We start from the raw sequence: 24,739 nt of genomic DNA, 5'->3' as shown, positions 1-24,739 counted from the left end.
AGTTGGCTTGGATGATGGGAGGAGGATAGGGGGTGTGGAAAAGGCTTCATTAAAGGGACAATTTGTTTGGATAAAGGTAACCAAATACATTTCATGGATGATCTGAACTCTATTGGTGAAAAACACATGAATTCTAAAAGCTTAGCCTACAAAATGATGAAGAGAAAATAGGATATGAGGTATATGGCCTGCTGGACACCATTGGCTTCCTTAGAACATATGGCTAAAGGTTTCATTTCTGTTTTTGTTTTTCCTAATTGTTTATGTGCCAGTTCTCTTGGAGACCTTGCTGCAATTACGTTTAGTCAAATGAAAGCAATCAAAATCAAATGTTGGAAATCAATTGTTAGATTAGCAAGGATTTCATTTTTTTGTTTTGAAAATTTAGGCAACTAGAATTTAGCATAAATTCTTCTTTTCTCACATGTGACTGTCTTTAATATTAAGATGATCTTTGTATCACATGCAAATTGTGGCTTTTGGTATTTAGTTTCAGGTGAAGGCCAAGTTCAAGTCATTCTCCGGGTGAAGGAAGGTGTGCCCCCAACTATTTCAGGTGAGTATTAACACACGAAATAGAAGTGTCTAGTATAGCAGAATGTCCTCCAGTAGTTCTACAAATTCCACCTTGTCATACTGTTAATAAACAGGCAGATATCAGTCCTAAAGCTTATATGTCTGATAACTCTCTATTGTGTTGTCCTGTAACTAAAATATGTATCTGCATGTCAAAAAAGGATATAAAGGTGCATTTATTTTTCAAAGCAATGAAAGTAAGAATTGAAACATGTAAATAAGCACATTTCATAAATTATGGACCATATGTGCACATAGGACTCCAGATCTGCAGATGGGCTATTAGGCCCCCTCCAAATGGAAAGAAAAATTCAGGGTATCTCTAAACTTTAATTGTTCCTGGTAATTTCAGGAAATCAGAGTAAACAAACCCTCCTCAAAAGTCAGATGGTTCTATGAAATCTAACTCAAAAAGCCAAATTCTCAAAGACTAAATGTCTCCTAAGCACCTTCTGATGTATTTCATTGTTTGTTTTTGTTTATTCTGAATCAATTTAACTATACATTTGCAGGAGGAATAAATCTTTTCAAAGGCAGAGATTTCTTTTAATTTTCAGTGGCATTTTTGTGCTATGTCAGAGCAGAGCCCATGCTAATCAGAAAATGATCTAATTCCTCTATTTAAATTAATAGATAAATGAGGTAAGAGGACTGGACTAAAACTATAAATGATAATCCTGAAGGTTACCACTCCATGCTTATTGGACTATGAAGAATGTGATTCAAGATTGTTTTCAGAATGTTTTCTGAGCTGCCACCACACTTTGTTTTTTGTGTTCCTTGTCCTTCATCTCTCTTTGCCTTTAGATGGTTCAAAATGCCTTGTTTATTGAGTGCCTTTTATGCAAGGTGTGGGGGAATACCATGATGAGCAAGATGGAATGAACTTTGACTTTATGGGGTCTTGTGATCTCTTGGGGATGTCAGTCAAACTATTAAGTAATCAATTAATACAGTTGTTTAAAAATTACTGTTATAAGGAAAAGGATAGTTCTCTCTTCTCTGAAAGTTTCTATGTTCAAATTCTCCAAGAAGAGATTTGATTTGTTGTGTCAGTGTCTATTCTGTAGAGGACATACCTGTTGGGGAAGCTCTCATGCCAGGCCCCCTTCTGTGGATACTGGCCCATCTATGAATGGCCATTCTTGGTTCAACCATCTGTAGTCAGGGTGGCATGTCACTCAGCATGTAGTATGATGATTTCTGTACTAAGGATTCTTTGAAAGGACGGCGTGGTGTCTAGCATTCAGAGCTTTTTAGAAGGGGTCAGTTTAACTGGAGATGCTTCAATTACAACTGTCAATTACAACTGCTGATAAATAGCCCATACTTCATAGAGTTGTGGGTTTTAACAAAGGTGGAGACTTTACAGGCTATCCTATCCAGTTGCCTCATTTTACAAATGGGGATGTGAAGGCCAGATATTAAACTTAGTCTTATCAGTAGTCAGTCATATGAGCCTAGATAAGAACTCAGGTGTCTCAACTCAGCCCAGTGTTCCTTGTGCTATACAATGTAGCCTCTAATGTGTTTAAATTGCCTTATTGAGCATAGATTAACTTATGAGTTCTATTAAAATCTAGCCAGTTTTCCTACCTCATATAGTTTGGGACAGAAAACTATTTCAAAACACAAAGAGTTACAGATTTAGTACAATATCATTCACCAGGAAGAAATTTTAAATAACATACTTCCAACACATTGCCTAATTCTCATGTATGTAGTATCTGTGCTAGTGCCAAAATTTAAATATGGTAATGTATTTTGTTTAATGAGTAGCTCTATGTAAGACAGTAAAATTATTGCAATATCATTTTGGCCAAAACTAAGAATGAATGAATGAATGAGTTAACACATCTATCCGTGTTAACTCATTCATTCCATTGTTTGAATGGGTCAATCCAATGTTTGAATGAGTTAACCATCTAGCTACATGTTAACCCATATGAGTAGATAATATGTACCCACACTAAGTGCACATATTGTCCATGGTCATATAAGAACATCCAGATCATCGGGTATTCTTTTCCTAAATTTTCCCACAGACCTAAGTTTTTGTCCCTTTCTTTGATCTCTGAGAATCAGGCAGCCCTAGTCTTGTTCAAAGTTAACTCATCCCTTCCTGCATCTTCCACACTTTCCCCCATCAGCGAACAACTCATTGTCTTGTGTAGTTAACCTTTCTTTCCTTACTGGCTTCTTCTGTTCAGTGCCTCCCATTTAGAAACAAAACAAATTTGTGGATACTGAATTTTCCTTTAGCAGACAGCTGTCCTGCAAACCTCTCAAAAGCCTAGCCTCCTCTTCATGCAGAGCCATGAAAACCTGGGTTGATGAAGAGCGAAGGCGTGGAGGGCAACATTTGGCTCATATATTAGACTCGAGACTACCTAAAATCTTAGCTGCTTGTTGAGTGACAAATTTGTACAGGGAAGCAAGGAGAGGCCTCATCAGGAATGTTGGTCCAGACCAAAATTCATGGGCTCCAGTTTTGAAACTAGTCTAATTTATCTAAAGATTCAGAAGACAGATCAAAGGCTGTGGTTCTCAACTCTTAAGACTGTCCATTCCTCAATGAGCTTTTTGGATGGTCTGACCCAACGTCTTTCCTTCCTTACCTCCAGTGCATTCCTCAATCCACTGTAATATGGTTTCTATCTCAACCACTCAACTGGGACCACTGTCATCTGGATCACCCATGCCTTGATTGCTAAGTTTAACAGTCACTTCTAATTCTCTCTCTTACCAGAGCTCTACTATTAACAAAGTCACTTGTGCTCTCTGGAGATGCTGTATTACTTAGGATTCCAAGACCTTCCTCTCTTCTGATTCTCCCAGTAGATCTCTGACTGCTGCTTCTTTAACTCTTGTAGGCTTCTTTTTCCCTCCTCAAATTTGATTGTCAATAATAGTCATATAGAATCCTGATATTAGTTGTATAGAAATCTGATAACTCTTACAGGAGACTGAAACATGTTTTCTTATCCCTTAGTGTTCTTATCTTAAGGCAGGATGGTACAGAATAATTAAATTTGTGCATAATAACATTCCTTCATTAGAATAGCTACCTTAAAAAAAAAAAAAGAATAGCTACCTTAAGGCCTAATTTGTCCAACTAAAGACTGTGTCAGCCCTCTTATAAGCAAGAGTAAAGGTGAAAAAAGTACAGAATGTTTGTTTCCATCATCTGTGATATAAAATTGGAGTAACTAAAGATTCCTGAAGCTTGGCATGAGGTTTTAGAGAACAATCATTGCTTGTTTGAAATATCACTGGAAATGAGGCATCAGAGACATTATATCTGGACCTTGTGGGGCAAGCTAGGGGTCACCCTGACAAATACCCCTTACTCTACCCCCAACTGAATATTTTGGGTCTAATGTTGGGAAGAAGGCAACATTGGGAGAAAACTTAGCAAGGTATTACAGTATTGGAATTTATGAAATATTTATAAGGCCTCTTACTGAGTGACCCTTATTCCAAGACATTGCCTTATTCCCCAGGTGTGTGGTATATTTTGTACTAATTAAATTGCCTACGGTTTCTGCTTGACCACAATCTATATACTTTTAGGTTATCCTGGGGCTCTAATTAAACCATGACTACTGAGGAATTGGGTCTGGTAGAAAAAATAAGTGTTCCTCGTGTGTCTGACATCAGGTATTTTCACTTGTCACCTTGAAATCCTCTGGAGCTATTACAACCATCCTCAGAGTTTCAAATACAGCTCCTAGGCCGATGATGCCAAATTCATCTTTGGGCTCAGAGCTCTTCCCATCCTTCCAATTCATATTTTTCCACTGCTTGCTGTATAACTCCATCTGGAGACCACAGAGATGCCCTAAATGCCCTATGGCACAAACTGTATTCATCCACTTCTATCTTAATGTGCTAGAAGTCTCTGGCCCCTCCACCTTTGTTATCCTTCATACTCTGGCCTCTGTTTATTTTACCAACCTTGTCACTTACCTCTCTTCTAGCTCTGTGGTTCAGCAACCCAAATTTCTTATCATTCCTCCACTTGACTTCCCATTTTTTGCCTCGGCTCATGCTCATCCTTCTGTCTGCAGTGCAACCCTCTTGTCATACACTTATCACAACCTCCCCTTTACCTGAATAACTTCTAAGCCTTTAAAATGCAGCTGAGTTACTACTTCCCTCGGGAAGCTTCTCCTGGCAAAATCTTGCTTCCTTTCGTCATCAGGTACCATTAAAAAGAACTCCCCTCAGTGCCTGTGCAGCGTTTTTAATCCTCCTAATGCTGATATAAGACTATCCGCTCCTTGGAGGCAAGGGTGACATTTTATTTCTTTTTGTATCCCTGCTTTTTAAGGGCAGTTCTAATAGAGAAGGTGCTCACTATTTATGTTGTAAAATTAGCAAATCATGGGCATGATTCCCTCCCTCCCCTCGAAAGAGGAGGCCTTTTCATTCTACCCTTTTGAGACAATCTCTCTGCCCTTCTGACTCTGTACCAGTAATCACATCCCAGGAAAGAACAAGTAGATATGGTTCAGCATGGTGTTGTGCGTGATGTGATATTGGACAGTCCCCACTGGAAATTATTAGATTTACATTTCAATTATGCGATGAGATACTAGGAGAATGGTTGAAAAGAATATGCCATTTGATCATCAAAGGCAGAATCAATAGAAACTGGTTGGAATGTATGATCTGTCGGTAAGTTACCACCCTGAGAAGTTTTTAGATTATTACCCCGCCTTTAATATGTAGGGAGAGCTGTGGGAAGAACATAACCTTTGACTCAGTCATTCCATTGAGGAATGTATTTGAAGAAGATAATCAGGATTATTGAGAGATTTGCATAGAGACAGTTAACACTGCATTATTTACAATTAAACAGAGAATAGAAAGAGTCTAAATGTCAGACGTTAGGAATTAAGTAAACTATGGATTTTAAAAATATGATATGTAGCCACTAAAATTATGTTTACAAGGCATTTAAATAATATTATAAAATGCATAGGAAAATAGGCTAAGCTAAGCAAAAGTAGAACTGGGTGTAAAAAATAAGAACAGGATTTGATGTAATCTCAATTATGTAAAAATTCTGAGAAATTCTGGAAGGAAACAGAAATAAAAGGTAGTTATTGCAAGGTAGTGAGATTATAGGCAATTATTACCTTTATTTGCATTTTCTAAATATTTCATGATAAGCATGCCATATTTATTATAAGGCAAAGCAGATGTATAATAACAAAAGTGGGATTTTTTTCAGAAGTGAAGGTAATCTAAGGATTGAATAATTACTTGCTTTTTAGCTGATAAATATTTGTACGGAAACTTATAAAATATTAATAGGCAGCTTCTTTGGGAGGTGAAAATACCACTAGCATCCTAAAATAACGATAGAATTTGGAAGTTACCACAATGGATTAGATTTTCAAAAAATTTTTTTATTTTCTAGCTTCTACCTCTGCATCTGAATCAGCTTTTAAATGGTCCCTCCCTGAAACATGGCAAGGTGTTGAAGAAGGCTGGGGAGGATACAACAGTACCATTCCAGGCCCTGGGGATGACGTTCTCATTTTACCCAGTGAGTAAAACAACCCAAGAGATGAATCATAGACAGGCTGAACCTGGCCACATCTGATTATGTTTCATTTATATTGTACAACACAGTAAAGAGTTTGGAAATAAGTAGGCACTTATGTTGTTTCATTCTTCCTCTTTTTGGGAGGGGTTAATGTAGGAGAACAAGTTCATAGACCAGTGAAATCCCCCCACAATTAACCTAGCATATCTTCATTAAAAGTGGAATAAGTAATTGTCATGCTGAAAGGAGTTAAAATAATCCACTAACTAGTTAATTTTCTTCATGTGTCAGAGAATGGATTTACAGGTTCTAGTATCCTTAAGTTTGAAAGACACAGAGGGTATGGAAGACAACAGTTTATTAATGCATTCTGATGGTTTGCCTTTGGGAATTTTGAAATACAGGACCGAGGAAAAATGACAAGCTCTTCGGTTGCTATGAGTTTTCAAAATTGCCGAGAAGTAGGTTAATAAAATAGAAAAATACCTATCTATGTATCTATTCATCTGTTTGTCTAGACCTATCTTCCAGTACACACATATGTTATAAAAAAGATGATTCCTTAGATATACAGAAACACACAGCCATACTTACAAAATTCTTCTTATTTAAAAGAGAGTTTTCAAAAGTTCCAGAATATCTCCCTAGCCTGAGAAGAAAATGTTTTTCATAGGACAATTATATTTTCCCCCAAAGACCTAATTACATTTATGGTTTAATTTGAACCTCTTAAGATAATAGTGAATAAAAGAAGATCCGTAATGGAAGAACATTTAACCATCTGTGAAGTAATAATAATGATAATGTCAAACATTTACTGAGAACTAACAACGTGCCGGGAACTGTTTTCCATGTACCAACTAATTTAATCCTTACAATAACCTTATGAAATAAGTAACATTATTATCCCCATTTTTACAGACAGAGAAGCAGAGGCCCAGGACAATTAAGTCGCTTGTTCAGGGTCCCACAGTTTGCAATTTGCAGAGTCAAAATTTGAACCCAAGCAGTCTTTCTTCCAGTCCTCATCTTGAACCAATAACGCACATTCCCTTTCTAAAATGACTACGAGTAAAACAAAAGAGGGTCACTCTATTGTTTGCTTTATTTGTGTGACAGAACGAAGGAAGAATGAAAGAAGATATACTGGCCACCTTCTTATCATTGGTGGTGTGTTTGTGTGACTGTGCCCAGAGACATGAGGGACAGGTGTAAGTGGGCTGACCAGTACACACGTCAATTATTATTATCATCCCGCTTCCCCATCAACCACCTCTTTTCGATGGAGGATGTAACCTTTTGAATAAACAAGCTCGTGAGTCATTCCTATATGAAAAGGAAAAATCTGTTCTGTCTCAGCCATCTCTTTGATGAATCTAGCCAGCGGATTCACCCTGGGCTATGGTTTTTCCCCACTAAGCAAGCTGCTTTCCCCACCCCATGCAGGAAGCAAAAGAAGCTTTTGAAGGTTGCCAAGCTTTTAGTATCCTTTGGGGTTTTTATGCCCAGCAAGGAGCGATCTTGGCCATCTTGCTTGGCACTGCAGTTGACTGTGTCCACTGTGTGCCCTGGGTCCCGGGATCCCTGGCTTTCTCCACTATTCTTCATTCCTTTGTCTATGGTCAGCTCATAAGATCATAGGATGGGCCTGAATTCTCCATGAAGCTGCTCTTAAATAGCACAAATCAATGCTGGGTGGGGGAAAGGAGGTGGGGCACAGGCATTGGATGTAGAAAGGACTTTCCAGTTGGCCTTTCAGTGTTATTGTGATAATCAGAAAAGTTAAGATTTTTAAAACATACATAGTTATTTTTCATTATTAATGAAAAACAGATGTGTAATATATAAAAAATAAAATCCTTGCTCATCGTCCCTCTCCTGTTGTCTAATAACCCCTCTTCTATCTCCGACAAATAATCTGTGATTGATGAGCAATTGAATTCATTGTGCCATTTGGACTGGGGTCTTATGCAGGAGCTGCTCGGCCTTTCTCTTCCCTTCTGATTTTTGACAGGCTGATATTTTGACCTCTGATGGCTCTCTGGATTGAATCTACCTTTGTTTTCTGCTTGTGGTTTTGTCTCTCTCTGAACTCTTCAGCTTTTCCTGGCTCCCCTTATTTCTTTCATTCCTAGCCTTCTTTAAATCAAATAAATTTGTCCACCTGACTCTGGCGCAAAGTAGACGTTCAGTAAGCATCATTTGGATGAAGTGCATGAACTCATTGCTCCCATCCATAATTCAATAGCAGAAATAAATCTTTGGGTTTGAGAGTGTTGACACATACCACTATAGGATTTTACAGTCTGTGGAAAAAAATGTCTTCTCCTTTGAATAGATTCCTAAGAATTATGAAATGATTTTTATGATGATAGTAATGATGGTGATAGTGGCAACTACAACTTGAGTGCTTGGTGTGTGACATGCACTATACTAAGTATTTTACAAGGACTTTTTTTTTTCATATAATTCTCACAACCACTCTATAAGTGGATTCTGTTATTATCCCTGTTTTTACAGATGAAAAATCTGGGATGCAGAGAGGGTAACTTGCTCAAGTTTTACCCAACCAGTAAGTAAAGAAGCTCGGCAGGAAATCGGATAATTTAAATCATTAGTTCTAACTCTTCATTGTATCTTTCTTTTTTCAAAAAAACTTACCATCCATACCTGCTCTGATATCTCCAAATTAGACTATATATTATACTGAACTTATGCCCCTCCACGTTCTTCTCTTACCATCCGCATTCTTTCCTTAACTTGAAATAAAACAAAAATAAAATAAAAAACTACTATTTGTTGAGTATCTACTGTATGTCAGATACACTGCTTGAGGTATTTAATCTTATCACACATGCTTGGAAAAACGAGATACTTCCCAAAGAGGTATGCAATGCAGTGAACCATTGCATTAGAACTATTCTAATGCAATGAACCATTAGTAAAAGCATTTGCTTTGCATCTGGTAGCAAATGTAGTTGTAATTCAAATGAACACCCCTTTCCAGTTCAGTTTAGCAAATATTTACCAAACATTCACTGTGTTCAAGGTGCTCATGATCTGGAAACCCAAAGTCAAGTACCATACAACTGTGACCTCAAACAGCCAGGGATTTTGCTGGGTTAATAAAACACATAATGCACAATAATACAACAAATAGCCGTAATAAATAATGTGTTTAGAATCATAGTGTCTCTGGGGTAAAGGTGGTTTCGTGGAAGAAGAGGCATTTGAAGTGAATTTTGAAAGATGAGGTAAGAATTAGAGGGGCAGTTATGAGACACAAGTGTATGTTGGGAATCCTTCAGGATATAGGATGAGCCGTCGACTAGGATAAACCTGGCGTTCACATTTGGCTTCTGACATTTACAACGGTGTGACATTGGACAAGCTGTAAACCTTTCTGACCCTTATTTATAACATTAGGGCTATAACTAATCTATCATAATGTTAAGAAAGATGAAATGAGATAACATCAGTGCACATGACCAACGCATAGAGTTTTGGCGCTAATGGAATTACAGATGAAAGCTGTGATTTGTAATGTATCAGGTGCTCTTTTCCTTCATTTTTCCATCTGGCTGCCCCTCTTGGCCTCTGGTATTAGCAACGCTTTGTATTTGCTTTCCAATGCCTTATTATTTAATTTTCACAACATCCTTGGGAGCTAAATAGGTAATAACTATTATTACAGTAAAAACCCATTTTTACATAATACGATTTTAATGGAACTGCTGATTTTACAAAATGAAAGTGACTGGTAAAAAAGATTTAAGTGATACTTTTGAACCTCTAATATAATTTTATGGTGTTTTGTGTATTTTAATTCATTAATAAAGGAAACGTGTAGAACATTCCCATCATTATTCAAGTAGAATAGCATAATTTTTCAATAAAATTCTTAGGGTAAATTGCCTATTTCCATTTTCTGGGAAATCAATTTTATGGAATGACCTCAGACCCATCCTATTCCATAAAAATAGGACTTTACTGTACTAATAAAAGATATCACTATCTTAAGTATGGTACCATTTTCCTTCAAGGCATTCTATCTTTATGGACACTGGATTTTGAAAGAGCTGTAAATTCTTCTCTGTGGTATTATATGGATAAGCTGAGGTAATCATTAAGAATTTACTCTTGTAGTTTAAGTTCATGATAACTTTGCTTCAACAAGTAAGTGTATCTGACTGTCTTTTCTTTCTAAATATTGGAAAAATTGGCCTGAATGCATTCTCGACTTCTTAAGTAGTAGGAACAAGTTCTGCCTTACTATGCAAATCTCAAACCTTCATAAAGAATAGCTGGCCAAATGGCAAAAGATCCCTCTAGTTTCTGCTCTATGCCTTGTTCTAAACTGACCTGAGTGGATTTGTATAAGATGCCTCCAGTGCTTTCTCAGGATTCTGTTTTGAACGGTGCAAATATGATATCATGTAGCCTCCAGCATCTTTGTGTGTTTATGTGTGTGGTAGAATTCACTGTTACATTTTGTATATTACTTTGAACTGTCCTTATTTGAAGACATGGATGGGAGAGTACTGTTTTTCTTTTATAATAGCTCTTCTGTTTGTTCTGATTTTTAATATTCAGTACCTTAAATGCCAGAGAAGCTTATCAAAGTCATGTGATGTTCAAAGATGGCAATATGTAAAGCACCTTCTTGTTAAATTGCAAAACATCATAATAGGTTGGTGATATGAAGCAAGATGATCATAAATCAGAAAGTAATTTTTGAGGGGAGGAACTTCTGTAAAATCTTGTGATTATAGAACTATTGACTTCATTCACCTTTTTCTTATCTGAGATTATATGTAATTCAGTATTTCATACTGAATTATAGCAGAGATGTACGTCTACAACACCAATTAGAAACCAAACAAATATTGGTGATGTTTCTGTAGCTTGTGTAGTTCTCAAATTTTGGTCTTGTACCTTTTGGATGGGACATAAAAGCACTAAAGACCACCACCCCACTTATTCTGGATTAGCAAGTGGGAGGGGAAGAAATTTGGGCTTCAGCTACTTGAGTCCTTTTTGTAATGTGTGGCATCAGAATGGTAACAAGTGGAGTGGGTGTTCTGAAACTGTATCATTACCTGGCAAACCACCCAGAAACCTAACAGCATAAAACACACATTTTATTTTGCTTACAATTTTATGGGGAAGCGTGAGGCCGAGGTGTTCTAATTTGGGTTCTTCCATGCGTTCTAGTTAGATAGTGGCTGGACTGTGGTCATTGATAGGCTCACCTTGGCTGCCTTTAGATGCCTTTAAGATGGGTCATTCATATGGCTGGGCCTTGATGCTGGTTATTGGTTGGGAGCTTAGGATAATCAACTAAGAGGCCTCAGTTCCTCTCCTCATGGGTTTATTATGGGGCTGCTTGGGCTTCCTCACAGCATGGTGGCTGGATTCCAAGAAAGAATAGCCTAAGAAAGGGTGTTCCAAAAGTAAGCGGTCCAAGAGACCTGTGTGGAAGCCACATGCCTTCTGAGCTGGCTCTGGCAAGCTCAGAATATCATGGCCGTAAACTTCTTGGTCAAGCAAGGTCCTGAGGTCAGCCTAGATTTAGGAGAGGAGAATTAGGTTCCACCTCTCAATGGGAGGAATAGCTAAGAATTTGCAGCTGTCTTTAATCTACCTCTGTGTATGTGTTTATGTGTGTAAGTATATATGCATGTATGTAATTAAAAACAGATGTACCTGACTTAATTCAAAAAGTGCTTTAGAGCCTGCTAAATTTGTGCTGTCTTCCCTGTCTGGACAGACGTTATTTAGACTCCGTTGGCTTGCATGAATAAGAGATTACAGAACACCAGGAGACAGACTATTCAAAGGGTTTTAGTTTCTTTATTTTATTTTATTTTTACCTATAATGCTTAGTGTTAATTACACCACCTCTTCTCTGCCTGAAAGTGGTATTTGTCAACTCTCCAAACATAACTGGGACCCCAATTTGGAACTGCTCACTTTGCAGTGGGAATAGACGATAGTTGTTGAACTGCAACTTGTGGTCAAATCTTTACATGTGTGACCAGAGCCTCTTCTTAGAAGAGAGGGATATGGTGGGATGAGGAAAGACATGGAGGAAACATATTTTGAGCATTTTCTTTCAGGGCAGACATTAAAGATCCAGGGAGACAACAGTTGGAACTTTCCTTTGACCTTGTTTAGAAAGTGAATGGAAAAGCTGTTCTTTAAGCTACTTTTGACCTAAAAACTTTAATCAACATTATTTTCAAATAAAAATAAATAAAAAGAAAACCTGAAGTCAGAGATGAAAGGATCTTTGGAAACTGTCTATTTCTCCTTCCTTTTAGGCAATTTCTTAGAGAGAATCATAGACCTTAGTGAACCTTGCTTTAAGGATGTCAAAGTCATGTCCTTACCACTAGAAGGGAGAACCAGGATTTCAGACTCCACAGAGCAGGTGTTCTCACCAACATCCCCAAGTAGTTTATCTTTGAAATGATGAATGTAAATAAACCTTCCATATATCAAATCATTTAAAAATATACTATAGAAACTTACAATTTAAAGCAGTCTAAGTATAAAGTGCTTTGCTATATGGGTCCCTTGATGAACTGATTACCTAGTAATTTATTTGTTTTCTTTTGAGGTGGATTTACTTATAAATATTAATATATAGGTAAATTATAGACACATAGTTGTTGAATTGGTAGGAAACATAGTGGCTTTCTAATCCAACTAATAATAATTTAAATAATAATGTAAGTGTTTTATAAATTGTAAAATGCTATGACATATGTTAAGATTATTGCCCAAACTTATATGATGTTTTATACCAAAGCTGAGTGAAATTTTAGTCCCCATGCTTCAACCCAGTGTTTTAAGTTGACCCCTAAAATTTATTAGAGGGACTACTATTGTTTTATTTATTTTGTTCCTAAAATAGGATTGAATGTTGAGACAAAACACTTAGAGGCTAGGGAGTTCCTTCTACTTGCAATGACCGTGATTCAAACGGATGCTCCCAAATGAGTAGCAGCAGTCCCCTAAACTTTCTGACCAAGACCTGTGACACAGTGCTTTTGCCAGGGTGGACAATTAGGAGTTGGAATTAAAAAGAATTTTTGCCCCAACTACATATGCTTTTCTTCATAAAAATGAAATTTCGATTAAAATAACAGTGCATTTTCCTGTGACAAACATAAAAATATAAATGTATTGAAATAGGTTGAGATTCTTTTTCTAATCTTAATTTGTCCGCCTCTGCTTGATTCAATCATGGCATTTATTTCTGGGCTGATTAGAACTCACTTAGGATCTACTCTTGGGATCCAAAGTCATGTAGGCCTTGACACTCTTTATGGCTTGCTAACTTGCTGGAACTAATTCGAGTTTTACTCTAATAGAGGGCTTTTACAAACCTTTTCTTGTTTTCACTCACCTGAGAAACACACTCATTGTCATGGCCCATTAGCATTAGCATCATGGATCATAGTAATTTTCTAGGAGGGGCACACGTCCCCCCAGGATGTAAAGATCATGGGGTGGGGATAATTGGCAAGCATGAAGTATATAAGAGATTCAGGTTTTATTTTGGTACGTGCTCCCACCTAGAGAATAACTACTTATAACTTGTAACTACCCGCCTCCCGGGTTCACACCATTCTCCTGCCTCAGCCTCTCCGAGTAGCTGGGGCTACAGGCGCCCGCCACCACGCCCGGCTAATTTTTTTGTATTTTTAGTAGAGACGGGGTTTCACCGTGGTCTCGATTTCCTGACCTCGTGATCCACCCGCCTCGGCCTCCCAAAGTGCTGGGATCACAAGCGTGAGCCACCTCGCCCAGCCTTCTTTTATGGTTTCAAATACTCCACCTCAGTCTCCCAGAGGTGTGACCGTATTGGGCACCTTCTGTTGTAGCCTGAGAGGATTCTAGCAGGTATTCCTGTAAAACACCTATGATGCTTTCCTTTAGTTGCAATGGGTGTAATTTTTTTTTTTTTTTTTGCTACTATAGCAACTTCTTTCTCTTACTTAACCTGTACAAACTTTCAGCAGCAGTTTACAACTATTTCTTAAAGAAACTATACATTACTTTCCCCAGGATTTCAAGTATACTTTGGCCTTAACAATACAAATTACAAGCTATATAGTAGCAGTAAATGCAATGATGGCTGCTATGGAAAAATATAATAAGTATCATAAACTTGATGGGAAAGCAGAATTGATAGGGCTTATCAATTTATCGATTGTAAAAAAATAAAGAAAAATGAGGCTGAGAAGATGACCGGAACTGTTGCACACAGGTGAATGCCTAGGGGTACCATTAATAGAAATAGAGGATGCATGTAAAGGAGTAGGTTTAGCAGGGAGGATAATAAATTCCATTATAGACATATGCTCAGGTTCATGTGCAGATGCTTAGATGGTAACAGGAAATGTGGACCAGAAGATTGAAAGGAAGGCCAATTGAGAATCTGGATTGCAATTTGGTAATTCTCAGAAGAACTGACTAAGGAAACCTTGAGTATTGAATGGCGGTTAGGACTCATATGAGAGCTATTGCAGAGAGATATAAGGACTGGGTAGAAGTCAGCATCTTAGGGCAATGCTAATTTAAGTTGCAGGAAGAGATATCATAGAACGAGTAGTCATGAAATCAGAACCAGGACAGCAGAAGGCAAGGCAAGAAAGGAGCAGTACCAAGATGATGGAGGTGGTTAACAGTAAATTTTCCAAGGAGGACAAGGAGGATGGTAATTTGGAAATTGCTTGAGAATAAACTATATCCTCTGTGCAGGCTCCCACTAATTAAATGCAAAATCTAATGTAACATCTCTTGCTTGTTTTATAGTTTCACACATCTGGATTGTATCAATGTCTTCAAGGATACCCATATCTTTGTTAAAATTAAAAGCCATTACTGCCCATGAGCAGACATTTAAGGTGGCAGCCAGGTTGTCCCTGGTCACTTTCTGGTTACAATACTGCCAAGTGTTCTAAATTAATAGGCTCAGGTAATAGGTTCAGTCCCACCAAACTGGGTAATGTGTATAGCTCAATCAGCTTGATTTGGAAAATAGAATAGGTTATGTCATTTAAGAAATTACTGTCAGCCAGGTGCAGTGGCTCATGCCTGTAATCCCAGCACTTTCTGAGGCAGGCGGATCACTTGAGGTCAGGAGTTTGAGACCAGCCTGGCCAACACGGTGAAACCCTGTCTCTACTAAAAATACAAAAATTAGCCTGGCATGGTGGTGTGCACCTGTAATCTCAGCTACTTGGGAGGCTGAGGCATGAGAATCACTTGAACCCAGGAGGTGGAGCACTCTAGCCTGGGTGACAGAGCGAGACTCCGTCTCAAAAAAAAAAACAAAAAAACAAAACAAAACCAACAACAAAAAACAAACGAAAAATGAAATCACTGAATCACTGTCATTTCCTAAAAGTAGGGTATTACAAAAACACAACACAATACAACATATATTTTGTTTTAAAATTTAGGAGATTATGTATAACTCTTAGAATGAGTTCAATTCTGGAGGTAAGAATTGAAGTCCGTGTTATTTAAAACGGGCAATGTTACTTTATCAGAGCTAATTGGTTAATTCCTTTCAGTTCTGGAATACTGACAGTGGCATCCATAGGCTTTAATATTTATTTGGGGACATTGATATCAGGAACTAATATCTTTAAAATCATTGATAAAGAGAATGACCTGCTACCCTGGTTTATCCAGGACTGAGGGCTTCCTGGGACATAGGACTTTCAGTGATAAAACCTGGAAAGTCTGAGGCAAACCAGAATGAGTGGGTCACCCTACTAAGAAATCACCATTAAAGTTTGTACCAACCCCATATTCTATGATTTGCACTGCAACAAGTTTGCTGAGGGTTAATGAAAATTTCCCCTGATTAAAATGCATAAACATATTTTACCCAGTTTTATTGCCCCAAGAACTTTGTCTCATGCAATTAATGTTCTTTGAGGAGTGTTACCGAGGCCTTTCTTACAAAAGAAGGGAACCTGAGTGATTGCATATGTATTTTACCCCCCTGGTTGGGGTTGGGAAGTACAAGCCAAGCAAGGAGCAGCTGCCCGTGGGAGTTTTTAATGCAGAGCAGGGCTTTTTTCACGTGTTCTCATTGAATTACTTCTTTTTCTCTTTATGGTCTGTTTTCCATGCAGATATTTTTGGAATGTAAAATTAAATAATTCATGATTTCCCAATCGTTGATTTAGGTACAGTTGCCATTTCTTGAGTTGATTATACTCCCTCGAGGGAGCTTTTGGAGTTTCCTCATGTGCAGAGGTTTAGAGATAAGAACTTTGCTGAAGTGACAAGGTCTTTGTAGGTACAGGCAGGCCAGCAGGGGCAGGAATGGCATAGTTGGCTCATTGCTGCCCCTTAGGTTACCACACTATTAAGCAGCTCAACATTTTATATGTCCCATATGTATGTAACGTATGTATATAACATTTTATATGTCCTAGATCCCTTTGGCAGTCTGGTAAAGCCTAGATCCATTCTCTAAATAATTTTTTTGATACATAAAATAAAGTAGGATTATAAAAGAAATCAGTTATATTGATATGGTTATCAAAATATTAAAATAAAATGTGATATAATAATATGCTCCTCTGTTAGAAGGTTGAGTAACAGAACCTAGCACTGGTTCTAATAGGTATCATAATTTCAATGTCGTTATTGCAGAAATTCTCCAAAAAGGGCTGCCATAAATTTTGTTCCTTCGTATAAATGCTTGCTGCTCCTTCCATAGAGACATGGAGCTTCCCGCCCTCCCCTGGAATCTGCGCTGGCCTTTGTGACTAGATGGACTGACAGACTGTATTAACAGAATAGTGTTCTGGGATTTTGAAGGCTGGGTCACAAGAACTCTGGCATTAGAAGATCCTTTTGCCTAGAAGTCTCATGTGCCATTGGGGTGTTTCCTTTTGGAACACACCCCTTAGGCTACGGGAATCCAAATCATATGGAAAGGTCATTTTTGTAGCACTGCTTGGCCGCCCCAGATGGAGATAAGCTGTAGCCAAGAGCCAGTCTCAGCTTCCAGCTATGTAAGTGATCTATCTTGGATATCCAGACCAGTTGAGCCCAATAATGGGTCTTACTGAGAATTCTGAAATTTTCTTTATCTGCAAGTACATTAAAAATCTCCAATTTTCTTTTTAGTTCAGTGTTACTCAGGATTTCTTATGTCTACTAAATAATGATACTTAGAAGGGACATTCTAATGTTCAGTTCATTAAGAGTATATACATACATAGGCACTGGTGGAGCTAATGGTCCAAACGCCATCCAAGAGAGCTAAAAGAGATTAAAACCCCTCGCAAAGCCAAAATTGATTTACATTTTTTCCATCACTGCTGTTTGCATAATGTGTGATATGAAAACAGAGTTCAGAAGTCATGCATTTATTGAGCAACTATTTACTGGGTGCATAACTTATTATGTGCCACTTTGCCTCATGTTGGAGACAAAATGATGAGCAAAATAGTTCCGAGACCCACCTGGAACTTACTGCCTAGCTGGGGAAATAGAAATGTAATTGCATGTAGTTAAAAATGAGCACGACTAACAAATGTGCTATAGGAAACAGTCAGAGAGTAATGAAAGCATATACTGTGGGACCTGGACCTGGACTGGCATAGAAGTAAATTCAATTACAATTCGTATTTGAAGGCTAAAAGCAACAATTTAGATATTAACTATTACTAGCAAGAAATTTACCCAGGATTTCTCAGTTTCCTCTGAAACTAGCTCCTTATAAGCATCACATGGAAAACAAAGTAAGTCAAACAAATTTGAAAAATTTTGGACTAAGCACAGATAAATACTTTTTTTTTGTTTCTGGTCTTTTCAAATCCTTTTATATGACAATATGGGTTGTATAACTTTCGGAGGAGGATATAGTACGAGCTGTTCTCCAGGATGTTTGATCATGTAACACTTTTATTCACAGAGCAGCTTATCATGCTGAGGATTCAGGGAAACTTTTTGAGTACAAAGAGTTCTCACACCTAATTTAACACTCACAACCATTCTGGGAGTTTTGGTGTCCAGGTATTAAGAATTAGGGGTTTAGATATCCAGGTATTAGGAAGATTAAGTCTTCTGTAATAAAAAAACCTGGAAATTATTACTGTTATTAAAAATTATTATTATGGTATGAGGTTGATAGATATGTCAGTTTATATCTCTCTTACGTAAAAATCTGTTCCATGGTGTCAGGGACTTGGACCCCTTCTACCTTTTTGTCGTCCAGTGTTTTTTCTATTTCCAAAGTCACTCTGTGGTCCATCAATGTGCTGGAGCACCAGCCATTGCAGCCACATTCCAGGCAGCAGAAAGGAGAAAGGATTCTTCTTTTACTTCTCACATGACACTTCTGTTTACATCTTAATGGTGTAAATTTAGCCACATGTCCACTTCTACCTGGAAAGGAAGCTGGGAAATGTAGTCTTTTGGCTAGGTGACAATCTATTCAGCTAAAAATTGGAGTTCTTATTACTAAGGGAGGATAGAATAAATACTGGGAAGCAGCTAATGGCCTCTGCCACATTTTTTGTTTTCACATTTTACAGTTGAGGGAAATGATCGCAAGAGGGCATGCCCAAGAAAGAGCTCAGAGATCACAGAGACAGTAGAGTCAAATCTAGGCCTCTGGATTCCTTGAGTCTGTCTAGTTCATTACACTGTTGCTATTTAAACATGTGGGAGGAAATAAAACAGAGCCTTTCAAAAGCTGTGTTATTAAGGGTCATGGTGATATATATAGATGACACCGCTGCAAAGTATTTTAAGGAAAAAGTATGAATATATGTTTCTTAGAGCATATCCCCAGATTTGGAAATTAATGGTATTTGATTAACAAACAATTGCAAGCAGTAAGTGACTGCCTTTTGTTTTGGCTGCATTATCCAGGCCAGGATTCTGTTTGTTGGGCTGCTGTGCACTCCAGGGCTCGCTCTGTGTCTAATGGCTTGTCCTTGCTTTTCTTCATTTGTAACATCGGCAATGCTCTGAAAGCCCTGGATCTCGTTTGAAACCATCTGTTTGCCTCTTTAGTTACATGATAATGTCACCTGATTGCAATTTAGTGTCTGGATAAAAAACATTGCTCTTACCTAGATGGTGCTGGGTTTTTGTCAGGCTTAATGACAACCCATCTGACTGCATTTTTCAGGCAGCAGTAGTGTGTGGAGAGACGGTGTCTGTAAAGCCCATGCGTGGAGGTGGTGAGTGTTCTGCACTGTGCCCAGGCTGGCTGGGCTGTGGTCAGCAGTGCAAATGGCAGGCACTTCTCTGCTGTCTTCCAGAATATTATTAACACCAATGGGGCCTTCTCATCTTTGTGCTCCCTGTGTCCAGGGAAGCTCCAGAAGAGTAGAAGTTCTTTGTTTATTTGTTAGAGGAGTGAGCGAGTGAGTGAATGAATGGATGGAGGCATGGTGGATTGAATAGAATGCTGATTAAATCCCAGCTGCTCTCATTCATTCATATTGATGGCATAATCGGTGAACGTGTGATGGATCAGCAGGAATGATTGCTGTTGGCATAGTGAGGCTGAATGCCTTGGGGTGTTTGCTCTGGGGACATGGCTGGAGTCCCGAATCAAAACTCTGAAACTGACACACCAGTCCCCTTCCCTCTCCCCTCAGTATATCATAGGGCAGGAAGTAGTGTGTGGCAGCCCCTTCTTCTTGAGAAATCTAGGGGAATGGGTGTCTAGAGCAGAGTTTCCTCCCATAGGTTGAGGTATTGATAATTCCAATCTTCACCACAATAGCATTTTTTTTTCTTACTAAATCCTGCGGAAAAGAGAAGCGGACAAGATCCTATGATGACACACATTTTGTGAATAGTGTTTACATTTAGCAAGATCACCTGTAGCAAGGAAATAGAGGCACATACCTTATGTAGAGTGGTTCCCAAATTGCTGACTTCTAAATGCTCCTAGAGAAAAATGGGAAAATCAACCCCTCAAAAAACAAATCTGTCTCTAAGATCCCAGAGTTCTGGTAATATGGGAAAGAACTTCTGGGGCCAAGGCTATCCTGGAAGCCCCATGACTCTCTTTTGCTCCTCAGATACAACGTCCTGCCTCTATCCCTGCCTTCACCCCAGGTTGCTTTTCATGTACTACAAAGATGATCAAGAGCTTGGTTCATAATTTGTGTTTTCCTTCACCCTCACATTGACCCCAGGGAGCAGAGGGAACGGTATTTTAAAAGAAAAACCTTAGACAAGTTAAAATTAACAGAGTTTAATTGAGCAAAGAACAATTTGCAAATGGGGCAGCCTCCTGAGCCACAGTAGGCTCAAAGAGGCTCTCGTGCAGCCATGTGACGGAGGATTTATGGACAGAAAAAGGAAAGTGATATACAGAAAATAGGAATGAGGTATAGAAATGGCCAGATTGGTTACAGCTTAGCATTTGCCTTATTTGCACACAGTTTGATCAGTTGGCCGCCTTTGACTGGCTGAAACTCTGTGATTGGCACAAGAATAGGTTACAGTCTGTTTACATATCCAGTTAGGTTACAATTCACTACGTACAGAGAAGCCTTTAAGCCTGACTTAAAATATGTAAGGAGGCAGCTTTAGGCTAAACTTGATTTAACAGGTGTATTCTCCCATCCAGCTCTACTGCCTCAGCTTCTTATTGGCTACACAGTCCACCACACGTGTGTTACCTCACCACTCTCCTTATCTCTGTTCCTCTTCCTTTAGTTGATTTGGTTCAATGAAAGGTGTACTGACATCTACATGCAATTGCACAGAGCACAGAAGTATGGGGGTGTAGATCTGTCTTAGCTGTCTAAGTAGGGGGCTTCCAACATTGGTTTGAACGATGACTTATTGAAGAACAAATAGAAAATATCAAAACTTTATTTTTCCTTATTTTTATTCTATTCCTTGCAAATTTTCTTTTTGTATATGTTTTATTATGTAGATAATATTTATTACATTAGTATTGCAGTACATATATGTAATTAGCAATTTATTCATACATTTATGAGAAAGTAAATCATATTGGGAATATATGGTTAAAATTTTACCCTTCCAGAAAAGGAATATTTGGCATTTACTTGAGCTTTAATATCATATTAGTGTTTATTTACTATGGCAAGCATCCGTTTTTAAAGACATGTTACTAAAATATGTGCTATGGATGCCATACATGATCATATATGTATATGGTTTTACAAAAGATTTAAAAACCAAGTGGCAAAATATAAAGTGAGAAATTTTACTTCAGGAACCAGAGCTAAGGCTAGACTATGAATTTGAAACAATTTTATTTTTTTCTTATTTTGTTGGAAATAGGTTAGCCTTTACAGAAACCTGAGAAACCCAATTTTCAAGATCAGCAGGCTTTAATTTTTCTGAGGCCTTGGTCTTGGATATCGGTGTTGCATGATACTTGGGGGCTTCCTGAAGCTTTCAGAGTCAATTTCAAACGTATTTGTTTGGACTGCAAACCTTTGTGATCTGGCCTCATCGTCTGCTGTTCTGCGTGCACTGTTGTCCAGTTACACTTATCTACTCACTCTTCTTGGATGGAATCGACTATTTCTTTTCCAGTTATTTTTACTTGCTCATTTTACTACCTGTAACTTTTTCCACTTCTCCTTTCTTTTCCTTTCTCTCCCTCCCCACCCTAAACCTCTCTTTCAGCTTATTTATTTTTGCCCTTTAACACTCAACTTGGAGGCACCTCTTCTAGAAAGTGTCCCTGAATCCTCATTTGATTTAATTCTTCTTCCGCTGGGTTCCTACAACACCTTGGATATATTTCTGTCATATACCCTTATTCTGTAAATATTACTTACTTTTATGTCACCTTGAGAACAGAGGTTATGTCTTATTTGGCTTTTTATATCTCTAATTCAAAGCAGAGGATTTGGCTTATAGCCACAACAAACGCTAGAGTAAATAAATGAAAGAGTCAGATGCAGTCACTGACTAGTCAGTCCCTATTAAAGTATTTCCAGGACTTTTGGAAACTAAAGGGGGAGACGTCACTGTGTCACTGTCATACTGAGAATCTTGGCAAACAAATGATGGATAGAGGGTGGCCATTCCCTAAGAACCTTAGCAACTGACAAGGAGGTGCTGATTTTCTCTGGAAGACCTGGTGGTCTGCTGCAGAACTCAATCTGGGAATCATTCTACATTACCATTTATTTATTTAGAATCCCTGGGCCAGAAATGTACTCTCTGTAAGATGTGCTTCCCTGCAGGTAAGAAGATGCACTATGCAAGGAGGGGGTGGTTTCGTTCCTTTTCTTGATGAAGTTCTCTGAACTCTAGTATTCCCAGTAGACACCTCTCATTTCCTGTCTCCCCTGGTGAGCCGGTGCCCTTTCATTCAAGCTCCTCCACACAGCTTGCCTCCCTCCTCCCTCCTCCTGCACCTTCCACTTGAGCAGTTGACAGGCCTCCTGTGGCTCAGCACCTGAGGAGCTGATGGGCCTGGTGTGGCTTGCCAATCAGGAGTTTAGAGCTCTGTGGGGATTTACTGCCTTCCCAGCCTGCAGGCCTCCTGTGGCTCGGCATCAAGGTGCCTGACACACCTCCTGTGGTTTTAGCTAGTGAGCAGCTTGTGGATCTTCTGTTTGCTGTGAAATGGTTTCAGAGGTTACCTCTTCTCATTTGTATAGTGTGGATGCACCTGTTTTTGTCTGTTTTCTTTTTTGGTGAAACTATAAAAGAAAGAGTGTAAATGAGTAAACATTGATGCAGGCTTAGAGCTATGACATTGGCTACTGTGAGGAAGCCCAAGTTTTGCTGTTTGCAGTGCTAGGCCTAAATCCCAGTACGGTGAGGAAATTATTTGTGACTGAGAGAATTGTAGAGTAACTCTTCTTGGCTCCCAGTTTATGTACCTGGTATTTAATGATATCTTACAAGTCTGAATGAATTAAGAATGTTTCTAATACTTCTAAAATTAACTTACTCATCTGAAAGACACTGAGGGAAGGCTTTAGGCAGAGCAAGCTGGCCCCTAGTTCAAGTGGAACAGGAAGGAAATGGCTAAAGGATTTTTAAACTGCTAAAGGGGGCTGTTACGTTTTTCTGGGAAAGCAGCAGTTTGCATGGAAATCACAGCTTTTATACGTTAGTTAAGTATGGTTATGAGTCTTTCCCTCAAAGCTGTGTGAGAAATGTGGACTTTTTTTCCCCCCAAAGGAAATGGAGAATCAGGACCAAAGACTCATGTAGCTTTATGCCTAAGTTTTTCAGGTAACAGAGAAGGGAAAGGCTGGTTTGTTCTTAGAAAATATAGTATTTTATTAATAACATAGTTTTTGCCACCCCATGCTTAGTACAAGCCTCACCCAGAGAGGAAAACTTTAACCACAATTCTTATAAGCTCTACTATTCCGATATCTTTTCTTTTCCTGTCCTATTTCTACAATCTCCCATCACAGTCAAGCCCAAATGATATTGCGTTAATAAGGACCATACCAGAATTTTAGTTCCAAGAACTGTACTTATTTTTTCAAGATCCCAGGTTACTTGAATAATAGTGGTCAGAAGTTAAAATCAGAAGGCCATAAAATATTACCAGTAAAAAAATAATGTAGGAAATAGTAGAGATATTCACATTTATTTTTTGAGCCAGAAAAGGTAATAAGTTGTATAAATATAAGGCCATAGAAGGCTATGGCATGTTGAGGAAATATCAGATCCTTCATTTAAAAATAGGAACAGTTATTATAGAGTATGGTGATAACAGTGGTAGTACTAGCAACAATGTACACATTATTATAATAACATGAGTTCAGTTTTTAATGTTCCAGGCACGGTATTAAATATTTATTTTATCTCACTAAAGCTTTGTAAATATGGTGTGACATTGGCACCATGTTTGACACACTAAGAAATCAAGATTGAGAGCAGTTCTGTTGATAAAAAAGTCAAACTCTGCAAAATATTTGAAGTTTTATTTTGAGCTGAATATGAGGACTATGTCCTGTGACACAGCCTCAGGAGGTCCTGAGAACTTGTGCTCAAGGTGGTTGGGTTACAGCTTGTTTTTTTATGTTTTAGGGAGACATAAGACATCAATGAATGCATGTCAGGTATACACTAGTTTGCTCTGGAAAGGTGGGACAACTTGAAGTGAGAAGCAGGCTTACAGGTCATAGGTGGATTCAAAGATTTTCTGATTGGCAATTGGTTGAAAGAGTTAAATTATTATCTAAAAACCTGGGATCAATAGAAAGGAGTGTCTGGGTTAAGATAAGGGGTTGTGGATACCAAGGTTCTTATTATGAAGATGAAGTCTTTAGGTGACTACCCTTAGAGGCAATAGATAGCAAACATTTCCTATTCAGAGATTTAAAAGGTGCTAGACTCTCAGCTAATATCTTCAGGATCTAAAAAAGACCTGGAGATGGAATGCAATTCTCTAAACAATGTAAATTTCCCCCATAAGACACAGCTTTGCATAGCCATTTCAAAATATGACAGACAAATATATTTTGGGGTAAAATACTTTGATACTTTTAGGACCTGCTATCTGTCATGTGATGCTCTACTAGAGTGGGGTTGGAATTTAGTACCTTATTGCTCCAAAATAGTCTGTTTGTCAGTTTTAAT

General features: G+C 38.3%; 1 protein-coding gene across 1 annotated transcript in view; it reads left to right on the top strand.

Annotated features, from left to right (window-relative positions):
* Positions 1-24,739, top strand: part of PKHD1 (PKHD1 ciliary IPT domain containing fibrocystin/polyductin) — a 462,062-nt gene that overhangs the window by 242,201 nt on the left and 195,122 nt on the right. Inside the window, exons 50-51 of the mRNA XM_055263099.2 lie at positions 491-556; positions 6,005-6,133. Coding sequence (XP_055119074.2) covers positions 491-556; positions 6,005-6,133 — 195 coding nt within the window. The remainder of the gene's footprint in view (positions 1-490; positions 557-6,004; positions 6,134-24,739) is intronic.

This window comes from Symphalangus syndactylus, chromosome 23, assembly GCF_028878055.3.
Source record: "Symphalangus syndactylus isolate Jambi chromosome 23, NHGRI_mSymSyn1-v2.1_pri, whole genome shotgun sequence".
Lineage (NCBI taxonomy): Eukaryota > Metazoa > Chordata > Mammalia > Primates > Hylobatidae > Symphalangus > Symphalangus syndactylus.
The sequence above is the reverse complement of the archived record's forward strand: the minus strand, read 5'-3'. Positions and strand labels throughout refer to the sequence as shown.